The sequence below is a fragment of the Podarcis gaigeae genome (assembly GCF_964106915.1).
Source record: "Podarcis gaigeae genome assembly, chromosome: 13".
Classification (NCBI taxonomy): domain Eukaryota; kingdom Metazoa; phylum Chordata; class Lepidosauria; order Squamata; family Lacertidae; genus Podarcis; species Podarcis gaigeae.
Window position 1 is genome coordinate 38348899 of NC_139689.1, and position 21788 is coordinate 38370686.

General features: G+C 46.3%; 1 protein-coding gene and 1 long non-coding RNA gene across 4 annotated transcripts in view; one reads left to right on the forward strand and one right to left on the reverse strand.

Moving 5' to 3' along the window:
* The window catches only part of LOC310830275, a 274706-nt gene that overhangs the window by 147421 nt on the left and 105497 nt on the right, over positions 1-21788 (reverse strand). The window lies entirely within an intron of this gene.
* LIN7B (lin-7 homolog B, crumbs cell polarity complex component) lies at positions 1255-16365 on the forward strand. 3 transcript variants are annotated; one of them, XR_014557500.1, is made up of 7 exons: positions 2004-2232; positions 2767-2885; positions 4305-4376; positions 6939-7148; positions 8554-8717; positions 11053-15794; positions 15940-16365. XR_014557500.1 is itself a non-coding variant. In XM_083709953.1 (6 exons), exons 1-6 carry the CDS (start codon positions 1862-1864, stop codon positions 11072-11074), a joined length of 618 nt encoding a protein of 205 aa, XP_083566079.1. In that variant the 5' UTR covers positions 1255-1861; the 3' UTR covers positions 11075-16365. The 3 variants fall into 3 exon arrangements, 2 of the variants coding, with proteins under 2 accessions (XP_083566079.1, XP_083566078.1); XM_083709953.1 differs by lacking the exon at positions 2004-2232 and adding an exon at positions 1255-1892 and having other exon boundaries at positions 11053-16365; XM_083709952.1 differs by having other exon boundaries at positions 11053-16365.

Here is a 21788-nt window from a genome sequence, read left to right on the forward strand (position 1 = left end):
GGCACACCCTTGATGGAGTCTACCTCTGAAGGTTTGGACTAGTGGTGGCAATTTCTCTGCAAGGATGTTGGGTCAGTTCTCAGTGGCCACCCAGATGCCTATGGGAAACCTACAAGCAGGACCCAAGCACAAGCTTCTGGAAGCCACCTGCAGTGCCTGGGGAAACACAGCCAGAAATGTGGGATATTAGTATTATTTCCAGCAAGTGATAATTCAAGGATACTGCTTCTGGAGGCAGAGCATAGCCAACCTAAGTTTATTTAACGCTCTTCCAAGTTGGCCATCACTGCCACCTGCAACCATGAGTTCCATAGTTCTACTGTACTGTGTGGAGAAGTACCAGTACTTTCTTTTGTCTGCCCATAATCTTTGAACATTCAGCTGCATTGGATGGCCATTGCAGAGAGGAAGAAAAACTAAACTATACACTTCCTCCATGCCATGCATGAATTTGTAAATCTCAATAATGTGACCTCTTACCTCTCCAAACACTGCAACTTTCCCTCATAAGAGAACTGCTCCACCCCTGATCATTTTGGCTGCCCTTTTCTGAACCGCCTCCAGCTCTACAATATTTTGAGATGACCAGAACTGTACACTGTATTCCAAATGCCACACCATAGCTTTCTTTAATATCAGCAGTTTTGTTTTTCAATTCCTGTCCTAATGATTCCTGATGTGGAAGTAGCTTATTCACAGCTGCCACCCAATGGATCAACATCTTCATCAAGCTATCCAAGGTCTCGTTCCTGGTCAGTCACCCCATGAATGTTTATGTGACATGAATTGTATTATGGCACATTGAATTGCATTTGCCATGTTACTGCCCATTCCCTCAGTTTGGAGAGGTCCTTTTAGCGCTCTTCACAATCTCTTCCACTCAGCCCTGTTTCTCCATAACATCTATATCAGGAGGCCTTGCAGGCCCTGGACCAGTCAGTACCTGGATGCACTGATGGGATGAATGAGTGAAAATAAGCTGAACTTGAACCCTGGCAAGATGGAGGCACTGTGGGTAAGTGGTTTTCTTACAGTCGAGCAGAAAATTTTGTTAAATAAAAATTATCCAGGGAGCTAATTTTGGTAAACGTGATTGCTTCCTCCATTTGATCTTCACATCCATCTTGTGCAATATATGGTGATAGCGGTTCAACCCGTGGGATCTGCATGAGTCAGTGGGGAAGAGAAACAGGTAGGCTCTTAGCCCCCATCTTACCTCCTCTCCCTGGCTCTTGCATCCTGAACTGCAATGCAGCCCACTTTGGATGCAGTCTACCTTCCCATATATCCTATTGAAATCCAGCGTGTATAATTTTTATGCTCCAGATAGTTTGTGCAAATGTAACATGTTTGTCAGGTGTTCGCCCTTAGCTTTTCATTACACAATCGCCCACTATAAAAAATACTTGAGACCAGCTGGATAAATTAAAAGGGGGGAAGACGACACAATGAGAGTCACCTGCTGACAAGACCGCTGCTTTCCACTTCGCTCTGGGTGCGAGCTTCAGGAAAGAGGCCTGAAACATTAACAAAGATATTTTCCTGTTCAACGCTTTCCAAACCTGTAATAAACGTGTGCGTAAGGCACGGGACTTCTGCGAGGAGGTTGGGTTGCGTCCGATTCTTCAAAGGCGCCTAGAAGTGGCAAGTTCAAAGCGCTGATTCACCTGCGATGCGCTTTAATAGCGATGCTAACATCCTCGTAAGGCACTCTCGCGGGGTGGGGGTGGAGAAAAGGAAGTCGCTGCGCATCCTGCACGGGTGGGAGCACGCGTGGAAGGGGATGCAGCGGTGAGCGGATCTCCCTCGTCGCCTCGCGCTGCTGCTGCAACGACCAAGGATCTCGCCGGGCCAGTCCACCATGGTGCCCCACCGGCTGCGGGTCGGACGCGGTACGTAGGTGGAAAAGGAGGGGGGGGGAATCCGTGGAGAGGCGCGCGCAGGATGATGGCTCCTCGGGCTGCTTCGCTCGGGCGTTTGTGCGGCGCAGCCCGGGCACATCTCCTGGCCGCCAGGCCTAAGCGGTGCACGGGAGGGGGCCGGGCGCCCTCCGCACGTGCCGCGGCAGACACGCGCACCAGCAGCCCAGCGGGCAGGGCTGCGGCGTATCAGGTTGCAAAGCCCTCTTCCCTCCCCTCGCCGCTCTCCGCGCGTTGACGTGCGAGAGGCGGCGGTGGGGCTTCGCAAGAGCGAAGATGGCAGCCCTGGCCGAGCCTCTGGGGCTGGAGAGGGGTAAGCTGCACCGGCGGTGGAGAAGGAGGGGAGACATGGTCTTGGAGAGGGGTGGGCATCTCCTGGCCTGGAGTGGGAGAGATCGGCGGGTGGCTGGAAGGGGGAGATTCCCGCGTACATGGAGGAGGAGGAGGAGGATCGGGGCGGATGGATCCGCCAGCTTCGACGCACCAAAGCGAGCAAGAGCCGTGCGCCCTCGCTGCGTCCCAGGGGGATGGCGGGGAGGGAAGAGAGCATCGCCGGGGCGCGCGCGGGAAGGCGAGATCCCGCGGAAAGATGGAGGTGGCGGGTGGCTCCTTCCTTTCTCCCTCCCTCCCTCCCTTGCTCGGCATGGCTGCTGAGGAGGAGATCGGAGCTGCTTCCTCGCAGCTCGGCCGGATCTTCGCTTTCGCGCGCTCTCCTTTACGCGCGGCGAGAGCGCAAGGGAAGCGCGAGGCGATGTTCGCCGGGGCGGCTGAGGCGCGTCGCCCGAGGCGGCCCGGGGCTTCCTCCCGCTCCGCTGACAACCCCGCCGTCTCTTCTCCCTCTCCTCAGATGTGGCGAGGGCGGTTGAACTGCTGGAGCGGCTGCAGCGCAGCGGGGAGGTGCCGCCTCAGAAACTCCAAGCCCTCCAGAGGGTGTTGCAGAGCAAATTCTGCTCGGCCATCAGGGAGGTGAGCGAGCCACTCTTCCTAGTTCCTTCCTTGACAGACGCTTCTCCTTTCCTTCATTTATACTTTCGTCTCTCCTCGCCTCCTCTCCTTTCCCGCGCTCCTTGCCTGGCCTTCTTCCTCTATACCAAGTTCGTCACCCACTTCCCCCACCTGTCACTGCGAGTTGCACCTGTGTCACACGCATCTGGCTTCTTGTCACTCCCCTGTCACCCCGACCTATTTCCTATGTTTGCAATCAGGCAGTGGCAGACTTGGGGCTTTCAAATTTCAGCACAACGCCAAAATTTGGTGCATCTAGCCTCTTGCCTTCCACTCTGCATCATGCTGGTGCCTGGATAGCTCAGTTGGTTAGAGCACTGTGATCATAACACCTGGATGGGACAGCTGCATTTCTGGGGGTTGGACTAGATGGTCCTCAGGTTCCCTTCCAACTCCATGTTTTTTATGATTTCTTGCAGCGCCCACTCAGGGCGGGCAAACCAGTTAACTCCGCCTCTGAACCAAGGTGGCCCTACTGTTAGGTGCTCGCCTCAGAGAGCTGATTTCAGGTTTCCTAAAAAGAGCTTCAAATCATTAATTACTTAGCTGTATTATTATTTGCGCTTTTAATGTTAGGCAAAGGGGAGAGGTGCTTGTGGGATTTTTCTGCCTCAGGTGGCGAAATAACTTGATGGGCCTTGATGCACTGTGTGCCTTTCATAGCAGCGGGGTGACACCACTTGCTGCCTCACACAGGAAAATGTCTGAAATGGCCTCTGTCTGGACTCTCCTTTAAACACTCCTAATCCCTTCTGTATCCCCTCAAAGTCAAGACAGTGGTACCTCGGGTTAAGAACTTAACTCATTCCGGAGGTCCGTTCTTAACCTGAAACTGTTCTTAACCTGAGGTACCACTTTAGCTTATGGGGCCTCCCGCTGCTGCCGCACAATTTCTGTTCTCATCCTGAAGCAAAGTTCTTAACCCGAGGTACTATTTCTGGGTTAGCGGAGTCTGTAACCTGAAGTGTCTGTAACCTGAAGCATCTGTAACCCGAGGTACCACTGTATTAGGAAGAAGGGAAGCAGCCTTATATATTTATTCAGACCATAGGTCCCATTAAGAGCATTATTGTTTACACTGGCAGACAGCAGCTCGCCAGGGATTCAGACTGGAGTATTTCTCATGTCTACTCGTAGGTAGCGAGGATTGAATCATAGAAACATAGCACCATGAAAGGAGATGTTCTACCTGCTCCCCCCGCCCCCGTCTTGCTTCCATGCCCTCTTATCTCCTGTTCTGTCCATCCCATATTCCCATTTCACAGCAGATGCTTTTTTCAAGTATCCTCCTTAGCATCTGTGTTCCAAATGGTGTGAACTCTGGACTCGGCGGACAAATCTCCCTGACCCCCCTCCTTTTATTGTCTCTTTTCTGAACAGGTCTATGAGCAGTTGTACGACACACTGGATATCACGGGGAGTGCTGAAATTCGGGCGCATGCCACGGCTAAGGTATGAGAAGAAACCCGTTGCTTTGTTTTCAGTTGTGTAGGTTCCCCTCCTCCACCTGCTATGTGTTTTGGGAAGTTGTTTGCCTGCTTGTTGGGATTCCTCTTAACACAATTGAACCAAATTTTGCATGATCAAGCGATACGATTTTGGTCTATGTTTCGATCCAGCCAGATGGCAATTTGAACAGAGGTGGCTGGCTGAACCTTTCAAAGCTGCACTGACTTTAACCAGTGGTTGCAAAACGGCATTGGTTTCAACTGCAGGTTTCAAAACTGCACTGTATATTTTTTTATCATTCTGTTCCTTAGAATTCTTGTGCAACGCTTGGTCTGAAGTTGCTAGTTCCTTGAATTCATATTTCGTTCAGCTTACTGAATTTGCTGTAATGGTGCTAGATAGCTTTAAAGCAAGGTTCGAAATTAGCCAGGCGCATTTTGCATCTGACTTTCCCAGGTGCCAGGATGGTGCTTGACGTCTCCACCATCTGGAGATGCCTGCCTGGTGAACCTTGGATCTTGGCTGTTTTCACACACTAGCAGCACATCCTGTAGAATTAAATCTGTTATATTTTAACTGTACAATCAGAATGAATTTCAGGAACCAACCACAAAGTCGTATTGAAAAATACTGCTTCCGAGCTGTCTGGCCCCAAAATCAACTAAACATTTAAGGAGCCACTTGGTGCCTAACTTATATAGCTGAGTTTCTAACACTGCTTAAAAGGCTGTGGGCCAGCCCTTTCATTAGACAGAGTGAGGCAGATGCCTCAGACAGCTCATTTTCAATGTCACGGAATTACAGCAACCTGATATTTAGTTTGCTGGGCTTTTTTAAACTATTATTTACTATGCAATGGTTGTACACCCGGGGAGAGGTACCAGTGGGATTTTTGTGCGTCAGGTGTCAAAATAACTTGACCGGCCTTTGGCTGCAAGCACCTTGACATGGGGCTGGGATGAGGGCAAGATGCCATCAAGCAGCAAAAACAGCTTAGTCCGGCCCTGATTAAATAGCTTTAGAAGGGGATTAGACCAACCCGGGAAGCAAAGAGACTTTCAGTGGCTATTAGTCATAATGGCTATATTCACCCTTTGGGTTTGGAGGCAGTATAACTCTCAGGGTACCAGTTTCCTGGGAACAACAGCAAGAGAGGACTGTTTTGCCTTGCTTTTGGCTTCCCTGAGGCACCTGGGTGCCCTGTGCTGGAAACAGGGTGGTCAACTGAATGGAGCTTCCTTAGAACTAATATCTGTATTTCATATATGATGTGAAAATTGCTGAAATGGGCTGTTTATAAAGTGGTCTCCCTGTGCTCTTCTGCTTGATAGTGTTCTAAAGCGGCTTGCATAAGATGAGTAAAAGCAACAGGAAAGTAGGTTGTCCTTATGTGTGCAATATTGCAATCTAAAAGGCATGGCACGAAAGGAAAAGAGGAGGAGGAGGGAGGAGGAGGAAGTGATGGGGTTGGAGGGGGAACACAGAATGTTACTGTAGTTTCAAAATCTAATTTCTGAGATTCTCTGCTTTCATTTCTTTCATTTCGTTTCTAGTCCTTATAGCCCCAAATATATGCTTGAAAGTTTGGGGACAAATACGTTTTCCAGTTATTGGAAGTGAGGCTTTAGGGCCCTGTGCAGCGCCTGCCCCAGTAACTTAAAAAAGAAAAGAAAGAATAGGTCTTACAATATAAGTGATGACATGGTAGCTGAGCAATCTGCATAACTTATATGGGGTTGTAAAATTCAGTTTATCTTGGCACTGAATTTATTTACAAATTCTTAGCATGAATTTGTATGCAGAACCCTGGGTAGAAATATGCACATGGGTTAATTTGAGTAATTTGACAGTGGCTGGGGGAACCCAGTTAGATAGCCAGCATATAAATGATGATATGATATAATAATAATAATTTATTTATATCCCGCCCATTTGGCTGAGTTTCCTCAGCCACTCTGGGCGGCTCCCAATTGAGTGTTAAAAACAATACAGCATTAAATATTAAAAACTTCCCTAAACAGGGCTGCCTTCAGATGTCTTTTAAAGATAAGATAGCTGCTTATCTCCTTGACATCTGATGGGAGGGCGTTCCACAGGGCGGGCGCCACTACCGAGAAGGCCCTCTGTCTGGTTCCCTGTAACCTCACTTCTCGCAATGAGGGAACCGCCAGAAGGCCCTCGGAGCTGGACCTGTGTCTGGGCTGAACGATGGGGGTGGAGATGCTCCTTCAGGTATACTGGGCCGAGGCCGTTTAGGGCTTTAAAGGTCAGCACCAACACCTTGAATTGTGCTCGGAAACGTACTGGGAGCCAATGCAGATCTCTCAGGACCGGTGTTATGTGGTCCCGGCGGCCGCTCCCAGTCACCAGTCCAGCTGCCACATTCTGGATTAGTTGTAGTTTCCGGGTCACCTTCAAAGAGAGATGATGAGGGATGAGTCGGAAACGAAAACCCGAGGGAATTGGGGCACGAGGGGAAGGGTGTTGCCACTGACTTTTAAAGAAGTCTTCGAAACAGTCCTAAATACTAGTGCAGAATCCTCTCTGCTTCCTCCCCATATCCAGGCGACGGTGGCTGCTTTCGCAGCGAGCGAAGGCCACGCGCACCCACGGGTTGTGGAACTGCCCAAGACAGACGAAGGCCTGGGCTTCAACATCATGGGAGGCAAGGAGCAGAACTCGCCCATCTACATCTCCCGCATCATCCCAGGGGGCGTGGCTGACCGCCATGGCGGCCTCAAGCGAGGAGATCAGTTGCTGTCGGTCAATGGCGTGGTGTGTATATTGGGGGGCAGGCGATACGAAAGGTTTCTTTTTGGGTGTATGGAAGCGGGATAAGGGTTTGCTGGAAGCGGAAATAGATGGGGTGGGTGGAGATCCAAAACAACTCTGGAGGTACAGAACGTGCTCAGTCAGTTGCAGAATGCTGATTGGCTGATTTTATTTGTGGTTGCACACATGTTGTTGATTTTATATAGACATAATACATAAAATTGGGAGGCGGGTGGCACTGTGGGTTAAATCACAGAGCCTAGGACTTGCCGATCAGAAGGTCAGCGGTTCGAATCCCTGCGACGGGGTGAGCTCCCGTTGCTCGGTCCCAGCTCCTGCCAACCTAGCAGTTCGAAAGCACGTCAAAGTGCAAGTAGATAAATAGGTACCGCTCCCGCAGGAAGGTAAACGGCATTTCTGTGCGCTGCTCTGGTTCGCCAGAAGCGGCTTAGTCATGCTGGCCACATGACCTGGAAACTGTACGCTGGCTCCCTTGGCCAGTAAAGTGAGATGAGCACTGCAACCCCAAAGTCGGCCACAACTGGATCTAATGGTCAGGGGTCCCTTTACCTTTAATACATAAAATTACATGGTTTCCAAAAAAAATGTGTGCTGTTCATCTGAAGGTTTACTCCAGCTGATAGTTATTTTTTTCCTTATTATTTATAGATAGATCTCAGGGTGGTTCACAACATAAAATCGCAATAAAATAAAATATAGAAATATAGTGGTACCTCGGTTTTCGAACATCTCCGTTGATTAACATTTCGGTTTTTGAACTCCGTAAACCCAGAAGTAAGTGCTTCAGTTTTTGAACATGCCTTGGAAGTTGAACGGTCTTCCGGAATGGATTATGTTTGAAAACCGAGGTACCACTATAATAAAAAGATCAGAAACAAACCAATAATCCCCTCTCCCCAACACATTTTAAAATGGCATTGGATGTCAATCAGCCAAAGGCCTGGTTAAAGAGGTATGTTTTCGCCTGGTGCCTGAAGGTGTATAATGAAGGTGCCAGGCGAACTTCCCTGGGGAGAGCATTCCACAGACGGGGAGCCACTGCAGAGGAGGCCCCGTTCTCGTGTTGCCACCCTCTGGACCTCTCAAGGAGGAGGCACACGATGGAGGCCCTTGGAAGATGATCTCAGGGTCCGGGTAGGTTCATATGGAAAGAGGCGGTCCTTGAGGTGCTGCGGTCCTGAGTCATTTAAGGAGAGGGAAAACAGGGCTGGCTTCACACTGCAGCGTTTTCCTGCTAGTCCCGCTTGCGTAAATACGTCATTTGAGGCAGGGAAGGCTGCTTCTCACGGACCTCAGCAGTGACGATGGGAGGCGAAAGGTGGAGACTTGAATCAGGAAATGCACTTACAGCTCTTGTGGCGTTGCTTTTCTTCCTTGTTTCCTGCAGAGCGTGGAGGGCGAGCAACACGAGCGGGCGGTGGAGCTCCTGAAAGCAGCCCAGGGTACCGTGAAGCTGGTTGTGCGCTACACGCCCAAAGTACTCGAAGAAATGGAGGCGCGCTTTGAGAAGATGCGGACGGCGCGGCGCCGGCAGCAGCATAACAGCTACTCGTAAGAGCGGGCCGGGAAATGGGGCTTTCCAAGTGGTTCTCCGGGGGGTTAGTTTGGGTGGCCAGGGGCAGAAGAGGGCGGGGCTGCCACGCCTGGAAGGTGAGATGGCAGCAGGTGTACCGTATTTTTCGCTCTATAGGACGCACCCGACCATAGGACACACCTTGTTTTAGAGGGGGAGAACAAGGGGGGGGGAAATCTCCCCCTCTCTGCGCAGTGCCCCTTCAGCAAAGCGGCAGGAGAAACGGAGCCCCTTCCATTTCTCCTCCCGCTTAGCTGAAGGGGCACTGTGCACACTGACCCCTCTCGCTCTCCAGGCTTCAGTGAAGGCAACCCGAAGCCTCTGGAGCGCAGCGGGAACGCTCCCTCTGCGCTTCGGAGGCTTCGCATTGCTATCGCTGAAGCCAAGGAGCCTGCATTCACTCCATAAGACACACATACATTTCCCCTTAATTTTTGGAGGGGAAAGTGTGCGTCTTATAGAGCGAAAAATACGGTAGCTTGAAGCCAGGTGGCTGACAGTGTCAGCTGAGTCACACAAGTCCAGCCATTAGGTTTGGGAGAGAAGTTGGGGTTTCTTTTTGGAACCTGATTTATCCCCATTGCTGGCATCAAATCTGAAATCCCAATGTTGAAATCTTCCTGGTATCTCATCAACATGTGCAAATCTAGAACTGGGGTAAGGAATACATGCTTTGCCTCTGGTTTCTATTAATCTGTGTGTCCCTATAGAGAGAGGGAGAGAGAGATCAATATTTGATACTTCCCAGAGAGCATCTTGCAATTGACACAGTTGGGTGATGGCAAGGGGAAAATGCAGGCACAGAAGAGAGGAGAAATCCGGGTGCAGAAGCCTCAGTATTAATTTATTTAGGGCCATTTATTTTAAATATATCTAAGGAGTAAATGGCAACTTAAAAAAAGCAAACAAACCCAAATTACCAAAAGCAATACAATCATACCTCATGTTACGTTTGCTTCAGGTTGAGTGTTTTCAAGTTGTGTCCCATGGTGACCCGGAAGTACTGGAAAGGGTTACTTCCAGGTTTCGCCACTCGTGCATGAGCAGACATGCAAAGTGACGTCATGCGCAGAAGCGGCAAATCGCAACCTGCAGAATCGCAGACACGTGTTGCGTTCTGCTCATGTTGCGAACGGGCCTCCGGAACGGATCCCGTTCACAACCAGAGGTACAACTGTACAATAAAACGATCAATGCAAAGTACTGACAACATCAGTAAAAAGTGCATAAATGCAATAAAGCATGATAATATAATAATATTAATATTAATAATTTATTATTTATACCCAGCCACTCTGGGCAGCTCCCAACAGAATATAAAAAACGTCAAAATTAAAAGCTTCCCTAAACAGGGCTGCCTTCAGATGTCTTCTAAAAGTCAGATAGCTGTTTATTTCCTTGACATCTGATGGGAGGGCGTTCCACAGGGTGGGCGCCACCACCGAGAAGGCCCTCTGCCTGGTTCCCTATCACCTCACTTCTCGATAACATGCAGAAGATGATTGGCTTTAATGATTGGTCAGAGACGAGGAGGAGGTGTCTTCAGAAATTGACTGAAGCAGGTGACCGACAGTAACGCAAAGAGGCAGCATCATAACTATGCAATGTTAACCAGGAACCCTTAACCCTTTTAATAGTTATATATGATTTTAAAGCTTACAAAAAATGGTTGTGGTATAAGGAACAGAGGAAATGAACAATGCAAAGCCCTTAGCTCCTCCTCCTCATTATTTCACCTTTGTTCAGAAACCAAGCGATCTGGCTTTCTTGTCACCCACCTCTTCCTGCCTCTCCCTTGCCATCATCACATCCTAGCTTGCTCTTAGACAAAGGTAAAGGGACCCCTGACCATTAGGTCCAGTCGTGGCCGACTCTGGGGTTGTGGAGCTCATCTCACTTTATTGGCCAAGGGAGCTGGCATACAGCTTCCGGGTCATGTGGCCAGCATGACTAAGCCACTTCTGGCGAACCAGAGCAGCGCATGGAAACGCCGTTTACCTTCCCGCCGGAGCGGTACCTATTTATCTACTTGCACTTTTGATGTGCTTTCGTACTGCTAGGTTGGCAGGAGCAGGGACCCAGCAACAGGAGCTCACCCAGTCGTGGGGATTCGAACCGCCGACCTTCTGATCGGCAAGTCCTAGGCTCTGTGGTTTAACCCACAGCACCAGCCGCATTAGTTTACTAGAGTGGCCACATGAAAAAAAAAAAATTAGTCCTTTCTCAGAGTTGTAAGAAAAACTTCTTTTGTGGCTGCCTGCCTCCCTGCTTGCTCTCACGGTTGGTATTTCTTGTCTCTCTTTGTTTCTTCAGATCCCTGGAGTCCCGAGGATAATTTGCATCATTATCTATCTGGTTTGTTTGGGCTGGCCTGCGATTTTTTCCCCCACCCCACCGCACCCTCCCCGATGGTTTTAGCAGGGAAACATATTTATCTGCCTTCCTCCTCTTTTCCAGGAGGTGGGCTCCTATGTACAGTATTTATTCTTTACAATCCTCTTATTTAAAGATGTTCTGTGTGAGTGACTGTGTATCTGTGCGAGTCCCTACCCTTTGTGAAGCTGAAGAAGGTACAAAGCCCCCAAGAGCCTGTTCTTTGCTGCCTATCATGTACAGGGCTATAAAAAATTAGAGGAAAATGGAAAGCTCCCACATATAATGACTCTCCTTTAGGGATGGTTTCATTTCCATTGCTAGCCAGCCTCCCACCCTAATGATTATAATAATAAAATTTATTTATATCCCGCCCTCCCCAGCTGAAGCCAGGCTCAGGGCGGCTAACAACAATAAAATAGTGCAACATTCTAAAAACAATTCATTATAAAAATTAATTAAAATCAAATTGATGGCAACCATTAAGCTAAAGTTCTGTGAAGATTGCCAACCTGACCAAAGGCCTGGTGGAACAGCTCTGCCTTGCAGGCCCTGTGGAAAGATGTCAAGTCCCGCAGGGCCCTAGTCCCTTGTGACAGAGCGTTCCACCAGATTGGAGCCGCAGCCGAAAAAGCCCTGGCTCTGTTTGAGGCCAGCCTAACCTCTCTGTGGCCTGGGCACTTCAGGATGTTTTTATTTGGAGACCGTAAGTTCCTCTGTGGGACATACCAGGAGAGGCGGTCCCGTAGGTACAAGGGTCCTAAGCCGTATAGGGCTTAGACACAGAAACGCCAACACTGGTGAGAAGGCGTGGTGTAGCCCTGGCTTTGGGCCTGGGTTCAAATCTACCTGGCTGACCATATCACCTGTCCCTCTGTCTTCTCAGCCTAACCTACCTCACAGGGTTGTTGTGAGGACAGAACAGTGAAAACCCATGTTTGGTGCCCTTGTGTTCCTTGGGATATCTTGCCAATTAATACTGATAAGAGCCTTGGAAGGAGAGAACTGTCCCAGAACTCTAGGGCTACAACTTTACCAAGCCAAACCATTTTTTTTTCCCTATAGCAACCCATAGTAGAATGTGATTTTTTTAAGAAAAAAAGCAAAACAAGGTTGGATATGGATGTGGGAAATCACAATAATTTCAGCTGCAGAGCTCACTGGCGATCTTTGGGTAAACTTGTGTAAACTCAGCCTCAATTCTCCCATCTGTAAAATGGGGGCTGGAACGGCCTCCCTTGCAAAGTTGCTGTGAGGATTAATGAGATAAAAAACAGCAAAACGCTATGGAGTTTTATGAATAACACGACGTGTATGTAAATAATGTCTGTCCAGATTATACTAAGTAAGAAAATATAATCCCCCTTACCCCACAACAATCACAACAGACCGCTATTTTAGATTTCTCTTAACAGGACTCTAAATGACTATCCTGTCCGCAGACAGCTTTCCGGGTCATGTGGCCAGCATGACTAAACCGCTTCTGGCGCAACGGGACACCATGAGGGAAACCAGAGCGCGCAGAAATGCTATTTACCTTCCCACCGCAGTGGTACCTATTTATCTACCTGCACTGGTGTGCTTTCAGTTAGTTCCAGGGGCAAAAGCTCCATCAGAGCGTTGGCAGAAAGGGGAAAAAATCAGAATGAAATAAGCTGCAGTGCAGTTTGACCCTTTGACCAGCAGGTGGAGCACTTAATGAATCTCTGGTCAGGATTTTTGAAAAAGTAATGTTTGGGTGAATTTTGGGGAGATGTTGTGGCTCTTGCTGCATAATAATGATTTGAGAATGCTTACATAAAATATCATGGCTCCCAGCCCCATCAGAATGCGAAAGTCTGTAGTTTTCAGCTGATCCATGCTTTACTTGAAGTCACCTGATTGCTTTAGTCTGATTTAGTTGGCATGGGTCAGAGAAACCCACTGTTACTTGTCGTGACATTCAGAAAGCCAAGCCAAAGAGTTACCGTATTTTTCTGTGTATAAGACATCCCCATGTATAAGACCACCCCAATTTTTTGAGCCCCAAATTAAGAAATAATTAATTGCAACATTCCATGTATAAGACGACCCCCAATTTTAAGCTTTAAAAAATTGGGGGGGGGGAGAATATAGACTTATACACGGAAAAATACAGTATGTGCAAAAAGATTTCCCAGGCTGGGAGTTGGCACAGGTTTGCGTGAAATCTGCCTTTTTCATGTGTCAATAGGGTACAATTTAGGAAGAAGACCCATAACTCAGTGGGTACAGTCCATGCTTTGCCTGCAGTAGTTAATAAAAATGACAATAATTTTATTATTTGTACCCCCGCCCATCTGACTGGTTTGCCCCCAGACGCTCTGGGCGACTCTTCCAGGATAGGTTCAGGCCCTGGTGTTTTTCAGCTGAAAGGATCGGATGATACCTGAGACACAGGAAGAGCCATTGCCGGTCAGAATAGACAACACTGTTATGCTAGGCCAGGGATGGGGGAAGCCCTCTATTTGTTGCTGAACCACAACTCCCAAAAGCCCTTGCCAGCATGGCCACTGTAGGGGTGGATGGTGGGAGTTGTAGTTCAGGAACACCCAGAGATGTTTCTGCATGCCTGATATAGAGGAGTGCAGGTTCTCCACCCAGGCCTAGATGGACAAAATTGTTTCTGACCTTGTGTGAGGCAGGTTCTTCGCAGAAAACGAAGCGTGCACTAGCGAATGCCTCATGTTGATAGGCTCTGCGTGCAAACAAAATAAAATAAATCTCCCAGGATGGGAACAGATGGACGAAAAGCCTCTGCCCCTGTTGTAAGGCGACTTCCTAATTTGCAGCGAAATAGATAGCTGAGCAGGCTTTTCAAACTAGTCTTTCATTTAATCCCAAGAGCATACCTGTATGCTAAAATGCAACTCTTAAGAGTTGTCCAGCTCTTGTGTTCAGTCCAAGCTGGTTGTATTTACGACGGCAAAATGTGTCAAATTGCAAAAATTTTAAAAGAAATAGTTTCCTGGATGCTGGGATTCGATAAAATAATCCAAAAGGAGTGTCAAATCTCCTTGTAAATGCCTAGATTTATTTGAATACGGTGTTGCTTTTTTCCGGATCGGTTCTCTGCATACAGTACTTCCCCTGAGCTCAAATGAAAAACTGAGTTTTTTCCAAAAACATCCCTACTTTCAAGTTGTACTTCTTCGCAGAACTGGGACCCACCCCACATATGCGCAGAATATGGGCTCAGGGCCAAGCCACAGACTTGACGTGCTGGTTTTTTAAAATGCAGGTTGCATCAGCTTTGAGGGGTGGGGGCAGAGGGTGCTGATAATTAACGGGATTAGTGCAGGCATGGAGAGCGAATTCCTCCCATGTCACAGTCCGGAGAAAAATCTTCTGTAATTGGGGCTGTAAACCAGAAGTTTATGCAGGAGTTACGTTCCGGCGATCGCGTCTAAAAGCCAGAGTTGCGTATAGTCAAAACACATTGGTTTCAGTGGTGGCTGGGATTCCCAACGTCATTTTTCCTGGAACCCTGCGCTCTTTTTAATTTTTCCCACGCGTGTAAAACTTGAAGGTGCACAAGTTAAAGGTTCACAAGTGGTGGGCTCACTTCATCTGCTTTTGGAGGATGATGTTTTTACCCACTCATCCTCAACAAACTCATGCCATGTTCAAGAGGGCTTTGCTTCAAGACTGCTGCATGGGAGGAAAAGGTTAAATTTCCTTTCTACATCTGCTCTGATCCTGTTAATTATCAGCCCCCTAAGTATGCTGATAGGATTTTGTAATTAACTTGCATTTAATTTTTTTTTTTTGCAAAAGGCTTTTAACTTCAGGTCTAGTTTGGCTCTGAGAGGAGGTCATGAAAAGAACATATGCTTTAGCGCCTTAAAAAGCAAATACCGTATTATTTGCTCTATAAGACTTTTTCCCTCCTAAAAAGTAAAGGGAAATGTGTGTGCGTCTTATGGAGCAAATGCAGGCTGCGCGGCTACCCCAGAAGCCAGAACAGCAAGAGGGATTGCTGCTTTCACTGTGCAGCGATCTCTCTTGCTGTTCTGGCTTCTGAGATTCAGAATATATTTTTTCTTGTTTTCCTCCTCCAAAAACTAGGTGCGTCTTGTGGTCCAGTGCGTCTTACAGAGTGAAAAATACGGTAAATACAACTTTTCAGGTCCTGGCTATTGATGCTCACAGTCTCTGTTGGGGGTTCCTTGGATTCATGCCTTTGCTCAGTCTGTCCATTAGTTTTGGGTTTGTTTAAAACTCTGTATTCCCATCTCTGATCAGCATATTCTTGTGACATGTTTCACGGCACTCCCAGGCTTCCGTTTTTTAAAAGCAATTTGCCATGCACCACGGAGTCTGGATGAGTGAGAACGCAAGCTCAGAGGCTCCCTTGGACTCGTTGGCTCTTCAGATTGCTGAAATGGTCCAGGATGCCGTGCCATGGTCAAGAACGAGAGCGGCGAGCCCAGTGTTTCCCAAACTTGGGTCTCCAGCTGTTTTGGGACTACAACACCCATCATCCTTAGCTAGCAAGACCAGTGGTGATGGGAACTGTAGTCCAAAAACAGCTGGACACCCAAGATTGGGAAACACTGGGCTAGCCCTGTGGCTTCCCAGATGCGATTTGACGCAGCTCCCATCAGCCTTAGCTGGCATAGTAAATGGGACTTGTAGTCCAGGAAATATCAGGAGGTCTACAGGTTTGCCACACTTGATTTAGAGCAGTGGTGGCCAAACTTTGGCCCTCCAGCTGTTTTGGGACTACAATTCCCATCATCCCTGGCCACTGGTCCTGTTAGATAAGGATGATGGGAGTTGTAGTCCAAAAACAGCTGGAGGGCCAAGTTTGGCCACCACTGATTTAGAGGGACCAAATAGCTTGCTTGGGGCATTAAGCTCCCCTAATAATACACTGTTGTTGGGGAGCACATGCAACACTTCGCCATTGCTAGAGTGGGTGCAAATATATTTTTCCTGACCCAGTCAACCCCCCACCCCACCCCGCCTTGCCCAAAGGCTCAGCCGAAAGTGTTGTGCTCCTCCTAATAGCTGATTAACTCTCTCTAGGAAAATCTGTCTTCCTTTAACAGAACCCCTTTTTGCCAGCTACCCGGTCCCCATGGGTGTCATGTGATTATACCACTAGCAGGTTGATCAGCGCTGTAAGGGAAGAGTGACAGGGAACTCCTGTGTAAGCTGTTCCAAAAGAAGAGTGTGATTTAAGTGTAATACATCAATAAACTAGTAAAGCACAGTGTTTGAGAAGCCTCACTTCGTATTACAGTCTGTTTTTGCATCTCTCTCCCCCCGCCCTTTCTGCTCTTTAAAATGGGTGTTTGTTTGTTTTTCAAGTAAATTTTTATTGTTTTCCTTACATATTCTTTTCTAACAAACCATATTAATGCCATACATTCCCTTTGACTCTGCCGAGTCGCGACTCCCCTCCCTCCCTGGGTGTTTGAACCTCAGTTGGAGAATGATTATGCAAATGTACACACTAGGGTTGGGCGATTCCTGGTTTTCAACATTGTAATATATATCACCTGATAAACATGGCAATTTACAGTGATACCTCAGGTTAAGAACTTAGTTCGTTCTGGAGGTCCGTTCTTAACCTGAAACTGTTCTTAACCTGAAGCACCACTTTAGCTAATGGGGCCTCCTGCTGCCGCTGTTCTCATCCTGAAGCAAAGTTCTTAACCCGAGGTACTATTTCTGGGTTAGCGGAGTCCGTAACCTGAAGCGTATGTAACCTGAGGTACCACCGTAATGACATATCACGATGTCTGAAGTAAGGATGGAGCCATGTAGATGTAGAGGCGTTGGCTGGCTTCACGGTTTTCCTCACAATGTGATTTTTGTGTAGCGCGCACACACAGACACACACAATTTGTGAAATTTTGCAAGGTCAAAGATTATGAAACCGATATCACAATATGGACTTCAAACCAGTTTTGGACGCTATATTGCCCATCCCTAGTACACCCCCAGCTTGGTTCTGTGTCACAACACTCAAGGCATTTGTTACATCAAGGGCCTCTCTTCTCTCTGTCAATAATATGTGGTGTTATGGTGCTTATCATGCACAACTATGCCCTTTGCCGTAGAAGAAATGTTGGAAGATTTGATTCCAAAGCAGACTAGATGAAATATTGGCAAACTTGGTTTCCAAAGGCACTTTTCTGTCACGTTTGTTGGTTCGTTCACCATTCACAAAGAAAACCTAATACTGTACAATTAAGTGACATAATTTAAGATATTAAAACTGCTTTGCAAATATTAAAATACAGCATCCAGCTAGGGCAGATCGACATAACGAAACCTCTGGGACTAAATATCAGCAGAGGCCTGAGAATATGCCAAAATCAATAGTGTCTGTGACTATCTGAGCTTACGGAGAGGGGCCAGCACCGAGAAGGCCTTCTGTCTGATTACTACCAAGTTTTTCTCCAAAATGGCACAACCAAGAGAAGTCTCCTCAGCTGATCTTAGTGAATGAGAAAGGTGATGCTCCAGGTAACCTGATTGCCAGTTGAAGGGCTTTGTAGATCAAAACCTTAAACTGGACCCAATAGCTTATTGGCAGCCAGCAGATGTCTGCAAGGTCAAGGTTCATAAAAACAGTGGCTAGGGCTTTATGGCTGGCAGAGCACCCCCTACTGGGTTTCTGGTGTATTTACACCTCCTTTAGTGCCTTGCTGGCGCTGCATTCCAGGAGTGTGTGTAAGGAGCATTTTCATGGTACGTGTATCTCTTGGAATAGAGATGTTGCTTTAGCCATTGTAGGTGCAAAATCTGTTTCACCAGCAGCTTTGTCCTGCCACATTACTGAGTTGATATATCTGATTTGGGCAATGGGATCCTGGTTACATACACGATGGAAGTGCCCCAAGGTGGTGGTAGGATCCTGGGAACACGGTGAGTTTTGATCTAGGGAAAAACGGTTAAATGTATTTTTTTTTAATTATTAAAAAAAAATAAAGCTAAAATATATCCTGTCATTTGGCCTTCAATAAGGTTCACAAGGCAAATTTTAACATCAAAACAATATAGAAAGATATAATTTGGCAAAATATTTGGACTTTATGATATGTATTTGTATAATTTGGAATATTTAATGTGATTTGATTGGATTGTTAAAATGGAAAACTTAATAAAAAGTATTATAAAAAAGAAACAATATAGAAAGCAAAACGCTAACATCAAACACACACAAAATGGAGCACTGTCTCACCTAACATAAGCAACAACTAAAATTGGGGAGCAATCTCAGAAGTCTGGGAGAGGGGATCTTTCCTAACAATCTGAAGGCAATGGAGTTGGATGGACTCCTTTGGAAATAATTCCACAGGGAAGATTTCTGGCAGCTATCAAACTGAGCTTAAGGCAGCCATGGCACCAGAAGCGGATGGTTATTTGCTTAAAAAGTGCATATGCTGATTTTTGTATTTAGATGCAAGTTTAGAAATAATTACTATAATTGTAAATAGAAATACAGAACACCTCACTATCACAGAGAAAGCTGTGGCCTGCATGCGTACTTAGTTTGCTATTTAGGAACTCAATGGGCAACTTCAAGGCTCCTGAGCTCCGTCTTGTCTTCAAAGGGCACAACTCGGTGCACACCCCTGCTTCCTCCCTCGTCACCATCTCCAAACTTGAGATTTCATTCAAAAACAGGGAGGAATGGTGATGGACTATATGGAATTGGCTGAGATGACTGGCAGAATCCGGGACCAAGGAGAAGAGTCGGTGGAAGAAGATTGGAAAAAATTTAAAGTATATCTTCAAAAATATTGTAAAATTAAGGACTGTTAGAAAGATGTTGGAAAAAGAAAATTAGGTGGTTTTGGTAGAAATGATATAAAGGATTAAGTTAAAATGAGTTGATGAAATTGATGAAAGTAAGGACGTTAACTATAAATAAATTAAATTATTTAAATGAAAATAAGGTGGGAAGGATTTGCTGAAAAAACGATTTGAACTAGAATACAAAATTGGGAAGTGTGAGGAGGTCAAGAAAATAAGTAAAGGAAGAAAGATGTAAAGGTTTAATCTGTTCTTTTTTCTTTTTTAAGTGAATGCATTTTTATTTTTTATTTATTTTTTCTCTGTTGTTGTATTCTTTTTTTGTATTTTGTATTATTTTCTTTTTTTCTTTTTGTAAATCTTAAACTTGGAATAAATATTATATAAAAACAAAACAAAACACCAAAACAGGGAGGAATGAGACATGCTCCTCTGTTAGATCCCATTCATGAGGCATCAACTAACTATCGTGGTCCATTCATCAACAACCCATTTAGCAAAGGAATGGTCAGTCAGCAACTGCAATTATATGTTTCAAATTACTTAAAACAATGAAACCTTCAGTTTGCTGGATGATTTTGCTAAAAGCAAACCAATGATAAATATACTAAGCTCTTGCAGTCTTGAACACAAGTGAGCTGATCCCAAAGTGTTTTGCTTTCATCTTGCAAGCTCAGCTATTGGGGGAAGTCGCATTTAATCATTTAATTTAATCCCTATAACATTTAGTATGCTTCAGTGATCACTGTGAAATTGACCAAAACAAGGATGGCAAACTGGCCTTCAAATTCTCAGCAATATTTTTCAAGGCTTGCTTTCGGATACGTTTAAATGGTAAAGGGAAGCAGCATGTTTTATGCATGGCAAAGGCATAGATCCCTTTGCTTCAATTTTTAAAGGTTCTGATCTGTGCTGAAAATATTGCTTAGTTATCAGTTGCTCCTTTATTACGTTCTTAAGTAAAGGAATGAGTGCCTTTGGTATGTGAACCTAGTATGGTTCATTGGTATGTGAACTCTCATCAGCCCCCATAAGTAGTCAGGGACAATGAGAATTGGTCCAACAATGCCTGGCCGCTGGTTCCTCATCCCTTCTAATATATGTGATCATCAGCGGATATATCTGACTATTTGATGTTTTGTGTTCACATTAAAAAAGAACGGTGGTGTGTTTCTTTTCGTGCCCTCTTATATTTATCATATTTGTTTGTTTCCCTAAAATTTCTAGGTTCTGTTTTTATAAATTATGAATAACAGAGGTTTCCAGCAGGGCCAGCCTCAGCCCTTTGAGGGTAATACCCTCAGTGGGGTGCGTGTGTCCCTTCCTATACCCTCCTTGCCTAGCAGCACTCCTCCATGGAAATTTTCCACAGAGTGAGGCTGTGTCAAGGGCCTTGTGGGGAAATTAAATGGCAGCTGCCTAACGCTAAGCACCATGGGAATTTTTTTAAAAATGGGAGTCCAGGACAGCTGTTGGAGGTGGCCCCTGGCAGGTTGCGATGGCCTCAGCAGCTTCCTGAGGGTGCTAGATGCAATTCTCAGGGTTTGCAGCCTGAAAGTGAAGAAAACATGACACATTAGGAAGGTAAGTTATTTCTCTCTCTCTCTAACGCAGAGTTTGCGGCCGCTGGAATCGCAAGAAGGAACGTGCACCTGGGTATTTCAGGACCACAACTCCCATCGTCCCTGACCACATCCTTTTTTCTTTTCTTTTTTAAAAATATATCTTTATTGTTTTAAAATAGATACGTTTATGCCAGGAAAGCAGACAAACCAACCAACAAACATACAATCAAATAAACAAACTATAAATTGACAAACAGACAATAGGAATACAGTGGTACCTCGGGTTACAGACGCTTCAGGTTACATACGCTTCAGGTTACAGACTCCGCTAACCTAGAAATAGTACCTCAGGTAAAGAACTTTGCTTCAGGATGAGAACAGAAATCGCACGGCGGCGGCAGGAGGCCCCATTAGCTAAAGTGGTACCTCAGGTTAAGAACAGTTTCAGGTTAAGAACGGACCTCCAGAACGAATTAAGTACTTAACCTGAGGTACCACTGTATATGAAACAACACAATTCTTATAACTAACATCATTTGTACTCCCAGTGATGTGAACGATTGCAAAACTTGTAAAACAAGAAATTAAAAATGACTTCCAATTAGTCTCACTGTACTTTATCTGTTGATTATCTTATACCGCACAGTTACATATTTCTGATGTAGTTTCTATTAAGTTCCCTACAAACTTATATTTATACAATGCAAGGTTCAGTCTAATTCTGCCCTGACCACATTCTTGCTGACGGGAGTTGGAGTCTCAACAGCATCTCCAGTTCCTCAAGGCCCTCAGGAGACTCAGGTATATCCTGGCTCCAAACTGCCTCCATTTTGCTTGCTGCTTCCTATCGCCTCCAAGCAGGCCTTTGGGCGCAACACATTTCAGGTCCCAAATAGGTTTTTAATGGCAGGTTCCCAGCCGTTCCTCCAGTGTGTTCCCTCACCGCCATCACTCCCTGATCCCAATACAAGGTCATGTTTTTTTTAAAAAAAAAGACAGGTCTGTGCTTGCTTAATGGAACAGGTGCCATTTCAGGAGAGGCAGGTGAGGGGAGCCACAGGCAAAAAAACCACACATGTGCCCAGCACCACACCCCTCAGTCTCATGCGCTAAGCCTCATTCCCTTCATAGGCCAAAGGAGGGAGCAGGGGAAGTAATGGCTCTGTATTGCTGTGTGTTTGCCACCTACTGCTACAAATTGAGGTCTCGGTCTTGTTCCAGAAAGACGAGAAAAACGCTGCTCCCTGCCCGATGGGTATGTGAGTCACCCCACTACGCTTCCAGAGTTGGTTTTACAGGTTGGGTTGCCCTCTGGAGACT

Coding starts and splice junctions, on each gene's coding strand:
- LIN7B (XM_083709952.1), top strand. CDS start 2,196: ATGGCAGCCCTGGCCGAGCCTCTGGGGCTGGAGAGGG. Junction 7,149..8,553: donor TGCTGTCGGTCAATGGCGTG/GTGTGTATATTG, acceptor TGTTTCCTGCAG/AGCGTGGAGGGCGAGCAACA. Junction 8,718..11,052: donor CAGCAGCATAACAGCTACTC/GTAAGAGCGGGC, acceptor TTGTTTCTTCAG/ATCCCTGGAGTCCCGAGGAT.